Source organism: Echinops telfairi, unplaced genomic scaffold (genome assembly GCF_000313985.2).
Source record: "Echinops telfairi isolate 266 unplaced genomic scaffold, ASM31398v2 ScPeMD7_2010;HRSCAF=2546, whole genome shotgun sequence".
NCBI lineage: Eukaryota > Metazoa > Chordata > Mammalia > Afrosoricida > Tenrecidae > Echinops > Echinops telfairi.
Genome location: NW_022105908.1, coordinates 7,009,793 through 7,015,792, shown reverse-complemented (window position 1 = coordinate 7,015,792; position 6,000 = coordinate 7,009,793). Strand labels below are relative to the sequence as shown.

At 38.4% G+C, this 6,000-nt stretch overlaps 1 protein-coding gene across 1 annotated transcript in view; it reads left to right on the top strand.

Moving 5' to 3' along the window:
* Window positions 1-6,000, top strand: part of PIGL (phosphatidylinositol glycan anchor biosynthesis class L) — an 82,532-nt gene that overhangs the window by 5,202 nt on the left and 71,330 nt on the right. The window contains exon 2 of the mRNA XM_004709190.4: window positions 3,290-3,389. Within this exon, the coding sequence (XP_004709247.1) occupies window positions 3,290-3,389 (100 nt within the window). The remainder of the gene's footprint in view (window positions 1-3,289; window positions 3,390-6,000) is intronic.

Below are 6,000 nucleotides of genomic sequence, written 5' to 3'. Positions count from 1 at the left end.
CATGAGTTTACTTTTATACCCAAAAAATTGAAATCCAGGCTATTTTTTCATAATACACATTTCCTGTGAACTTCTTGAAGATCCCTCATGTGTGCAAGTATATGTATTTAAAAATCATAAAATATTACTACAAAATCATAGAAACCTTTCTTAAACAACCATGTCAAGTTGTGAAGCTATTATTTCTCAATACATCCTTTATCTGTCTATACATGTCTGAAGGCAGTGTTTCCATCTATAACCCTTAGCCAAGGAATTTTACGCTCTTCAATTCCTACCCATCAAAACAGCTGTTTGGGAACCCATATGGAGCCCTTTGTAATCTTTTTTTTTTTTTAAGTTTGGGAAACAAGTCTGAAGCAGTAAGACTAGTGAGGTGAATAGTGAGTAAGACTAGTGAGGTGAATAGGGTCAGGTTTCCCAATGAAATTCTCATAGACAGATCTTGCTCCCTTGAAGAATGAACGGGGGGGGCACTGTCATGATGGGGAGAAAATTCCCCAGCAACACTTTCCTGGCTACCTTCTCACCAGTCTAGTTTTCAGTTTTCTATAAGCTTCCTAAGAAGGCCCTGTGTCCTTGAAGAAATCCATCAAGATTACTCCTTTGGAATCCAAAAAACACAACCCTCCACGGTGACCTCTCTACCTTGAATTTAACTGGCTCAGTAAATCTCAGAAGCCAATGCTTTGATTGGACCTTTTAAAAAAACAGCTTCCCAAGAAGAGTAAAATGAGTGTATTATTGAGTGAACTTGCCTGCAACCATCTACTGATCACAGAGACATGTGTGAACATACTTTGCTTAGAATAAACTCGTACATATGTGAACAGCAACCCTAGTAGAAATACATTTTGCTGTATTGTGTGTGTGCTCATAATTAAATATATATAACATAACATTCACATTATGAAACATTTAAAAATTAAATGTAGAAGTTCTAACATTCTTGGACACTGTTCTACAGTGTGAGTGAAGAGCTGCTAGACCTCAGCCATGGTTTCTGTTGAAATGCCGACATGCTCACCAAACTTCATGAAAACTTTAAATTGGTCTTAATTAGACTTTGGCTCCCTAACATGCCCTAAATTCTTCAAATACAAAGCAACAAAACCAGCTCCCTAACCTCATTACCCTCAGTTTTTAAAAAAATCTTTTTATTGAGGGCTCATACAATTCTTATCACAATCCATACATACCTCCATTGTGTCAAGCACATTTGTACATTTGTTGCCCTCATCACTTTCAAAACATTTGCTTTCTACTTGAGCCCTTAATATCAGCTCCTCGTTTCCCCCCTCCCTCCCTGCTCCCCCTCCCTCATGAACCTGTCATAACTCATAAATTATTATTATTTTGTCATAGCTTACACTGTCCGACATCTCCCTTCACCCACTTTTCTTTTGTCCATCCCCCAGGGAGGAGGTTATATATAATCGCTTCCCCCTTTTTACCCCAACTTCTCTCCACCCTCCAGATATCTCTACTCTCACCACTGGTCCTAAAGGGGTCATCTGTCCTGGATTCCCTGTATTTCCAGTTCCTATCTGTACCAATGTACATCCTCTGGTCTAGCCAGATTTGTAAGGTAGAATTGGGGTCATGATAGTGGGGGGAGGAAGCATTAAAGAACTAGAAGAAAGTTATATGTTTCATCGTTGCTACCCTGCACCCTGACTGGCTTGTCTCCTGCCTGCAACCCTTCAGTAAGGGCATTACCCTCAATTTTATGTGGTTTCTAACAGCCATAGTCACTGATTGATGTGCCCAACTCTGAATCTAGGAATTGGATTGCTTATATACGTTAGACTCTGTTTATCACCAAAGATAAGTCAAGTTGGAGTTAGGGGTGTGTATGAATTTGAAGTGATCCTACAATATCCATCATAAATTGACTTGTTTGTAGCCAATTTAAAAGAAAACTCCAACAGTTGTGATGAGGACAATACAAATTTAAAGGTGTTTTTGGACAGTTTTTAGGGCCAGTTCCTTTCTTATTACAATATAATGACTGTCTCCTATCTGGATTCAAACTAGTTCAAAGCTAACAGTAGAGTCAACATGTGTCATCGAGTAGATTACAACTCAAGTAATCCTTTAGGACAGAGTAGAATTGGCCCATAGGGCTTCCAGGGTGGGAATCTTTACAGGAGCAGATTACCAGGTCTCTTCTTTTGCAGACCCATTGGTAGATTCAAACTGTAGACTTTTTAGTGAGGGGCAGAGCACGGACTTCAAAAAAGTTTTCCCCATGTGATACAGAGTATCCTTTGTTTTTAAAGACATTCCAAGAAGACTAAGCCAAGTGTATGTATTACTGAGAAGTTGATTGCAGTCATCCACTGGTTACAAAAAGTAGTTTAAATGAATATTGTTTGGAATAAACTCATGCATATATGAAATGGAACCCTAGTAGCAATACTTTTTTTTAATCCATGTATATATGTATATATAGATAACATATAAATGTACATATGGGGGGGTCGTAAATGGTTTTATTCTAAAGATTGAACTGTCATAGTTGATAAGTAACCGTAATGTATTGCTTTTAATAATTATATTTATAATTGCTACATTAGCAATGAAAATAAATTATGAGAAGCAGGAAAAGCATGCAATTTCATGAAGATTTTTGATTAATGGAGTAGGTTAACAGTGGCTGATCCTGCAGGGATGTAAGACCCACACCCACAGATCTTACAGGACAGATCTCTGAGAGCATCAGCCATGTGAGATTTATACACCAAGGGTTTTCAAACAAAGATGATAGACCATTCGCTACCTCTGCCCTCTTGGCCAGAGTATAGATAAAAAGATCTCAGAAGATTCCTAAAAACACATAGGTATACAAAATGAAGCCTATAAAACTAAGACAATACTCAAGCAATGTTGAAATTTGCTCCTGGGAGAACATCCCATTTTATGATATTTGAACACATTCTTTCTCCTGTTGGATAGTTTCCTTCTAGAGACGAGTTTGTTTGTTTGTTTGTTTGTTTGTTTTGCTTTGATGTTACATTTCTTCAGTTTTGACTTTCAGTCTTTTCCACTTGGGATAAATCTGGCTCATCGCTCATCTTGCCTGCAGGCTTGATGATCTGCTAAAGGTCAACCCCTGGGTTCACACATGAGCTCACTCAGGGCGAGATTCTTAATGTGGGTTTTTTTCACCTTTTAATCATAACAAATTCAGCTGAAACCTTGTTTGAAACAAGATCAAATGAGAATGAGTGAACAGATATGCCTTCTCCACTGAAGGCATTTACCAATATGTATTCGTTATCCTCAGGAAATTACTACAACCAAGGAGACATTCGGAAGAAAGAACTTTTGCAAAGCTGTGATGTTTTGGGCATTCCATCCTCCAATGTCAAGATTATTGACAACAGGTAATTTTAAAGAGTGCAGAAATTCATCAGCAATAAATGTACGATAGTGTAGTAAAAAGACCCCACAAACTAATCGAGGTGGGCAAGAAAATCTTAGTTCGGAAGTCTACTTAAAATAGTCTCTTTCACATTTACTTTTACATAACAGTGTATTGCAAATAAACTAACCATTTTGGTTCAAGTTTTGTGCCTTAAGATAGCCTTCTTTTCTTTATTGTTTAAAAAAATTCAAAACTACATAAAATCCTAGAGAAATGGCATCATATGTCTGTCACATAAGCTTAACAGTTATCAAGACTTTGTTATATTTGTGCCATCTATTTCCACTTACTTTGTTATGTATTTATGTGTGTGCATGTAAAGGTCCTTAAAGAAAACTCCAGTCATCTAATTATTTTACCCCTATATACTTATATTTACTTGCCTCTCTTAAAATATAGAAATTCTGCTTGATGTGATTGAACTATGGTATGATATGATATATGTATTAACTATCAATAATAATTTTTTAAGATGATTGGCATTTTTTTCATATAGCCACAATGCCATTATTATCACATTTAACAATATTAACATTAATTCTTCCGTATGAGCCAACACCCAGTTAATTGAAATTTTTTTCCATTAACTCAAAGTTACCTTTTTGTAGTTGTTTTGCTTAAATCAGGGTGTAAACATTGTGGTTGGTTGATATTCTGCATTTAATTCCTCCCTCCCCAAATATACCATTGAATATTTAACAGTAGTTGTGGTTTAGAACATCCTGCATTCTGAATTTCTCTGAATATTTCCTCATGGTATTGTCTAAGTTCTTTCATCTACAACCTACTGCCAACTCTTAGCACCCCTCTAGGATCCAGAGTAGAACTGTTCCTTACAGTTTCAAAAACGAAATCTTTTCTGGAACAGACAAATTTATCTTTCTCCCACAGAGAAGCTGGTGGCTTTGAACAGCCAACCGTGCAGTGAACAGCACAATGCTTAATCTACTGTGGTTTATCCTAATTAATGCTCTCTATTTTTCCTTCTCTGGGTTCTTAATATTCATTGTAATGGCTACACAGATCTCAGACACAAATCATGATTAAAGGGTTTATTAAAAATTTTAACTAGTTGCCATGCCAGTGAGAAATGCTCAGGATAGATGTTTTTCAGGACGTGTTACAAAGTTCTATGAATGACATGGCCAGTTGCACTCCTAGTGCAGTAACCTCAGCCCAAAGGTACTTAGCTCTATTTGCATGAATCAGCAAGCCCAGCTTCCTCAACCAAGTAACCAGAGGCATCCCACTTTGAAAGCCAGCTGCCTGCTCAAAAGCCCTCAGCCTTACTTGCTTCACGGGTTGGGGAGTTCTCAATCTGTGGGTGGCGACCCCTTTCAGGGTTGAATGACCCTTGCACAGGGGTAGCCTAAGACCAACGGAAAATACATATTTCTGATGGTCTTAAGAACAGAGACACCCCTCCTCTACCCATCTCCAGGCGGGTCCACCCACATGCAGATACCCAGCATGAAGACTGTTACCCATGGTACACCATGCTTCAAGACAAAATTTCATTTGTTTGTAATTAGAAATAAATATTTTTAGAAAAGAAATGTTTGACAATATATAATGACATTGTTTTGTGATTAATCACTGTGCTTTATGTTCAGTTTGTAACAATGAAAATACATCCTGCATATCAGATATTTACATGACGATTGATAACAGTAGCAAAATTACAGTTATGAAGTAGCAACGAAAATAATTTTTTTTGAAATCGTTTTATTGGGGGCTCATACAACTCTTATCACAATCCATACATACATACATCGTGTCAAGCACATTGGTACATTTATTGCCCTCATCATTCCCAAAACATTTGCTTTATACTTGAGCCCTTGGTATCAGCTCCTCATTTTCCCCCCTCCCTTCTCACCCCCTCCCTCATGAACCCTTGGTAATTTATATATTTTTTGTCATGTCTTACACTGTCCAACGTCTCCCTTCACCCACTTTTCTGTTGTCCATCCCCCGGGGAGGAGGTTATATGTAGATCCTTGTGATTGGTTCCCCCTTTCTACCCCACCTTCCTTTCACCCTCCAGGTATCAGCACTGGTCCTGAGGCGTTCATCTGCCCTGGATTTCCTGTGTTTCCAGTTCCTATCTGTACCAGTGTACACCATCCGGTGTAGCCAGATTTGTAAGGTAGAATTGGGATCATGATAGTTGGTGGGGAGGAAGCATTTAAGAACTAGAGGAAAGTTGTATGTTTCATCGTTGCTACACTGCACCCTGATTAGCTCATCTCCTCCCTGCGACCCTTCTGTAAGGGGATGCCCAGTTGCCTACAGATGGGGTTTGGGTCCCCACTCCGCACTCCCCTTCATTCACAATGATATGATTTTTTGTTCTTTGATGCCTGATACCTCATCCCTTTGACACCTCATGATCACACAGGCTGGTGTGTTTCTTCAATGTGTGTTTTATTGCTTCTGAGCTAGATGGCTGCTTATTTACCTTCAAGCCTTTAAGCCCCCAGATGCTATATCTTTTGATAGCCAGGCACTATCAACTTTCTTCACTACTTTTGCTTATGCACCCAATGGTCTTCGGCGATTGTGTCAGG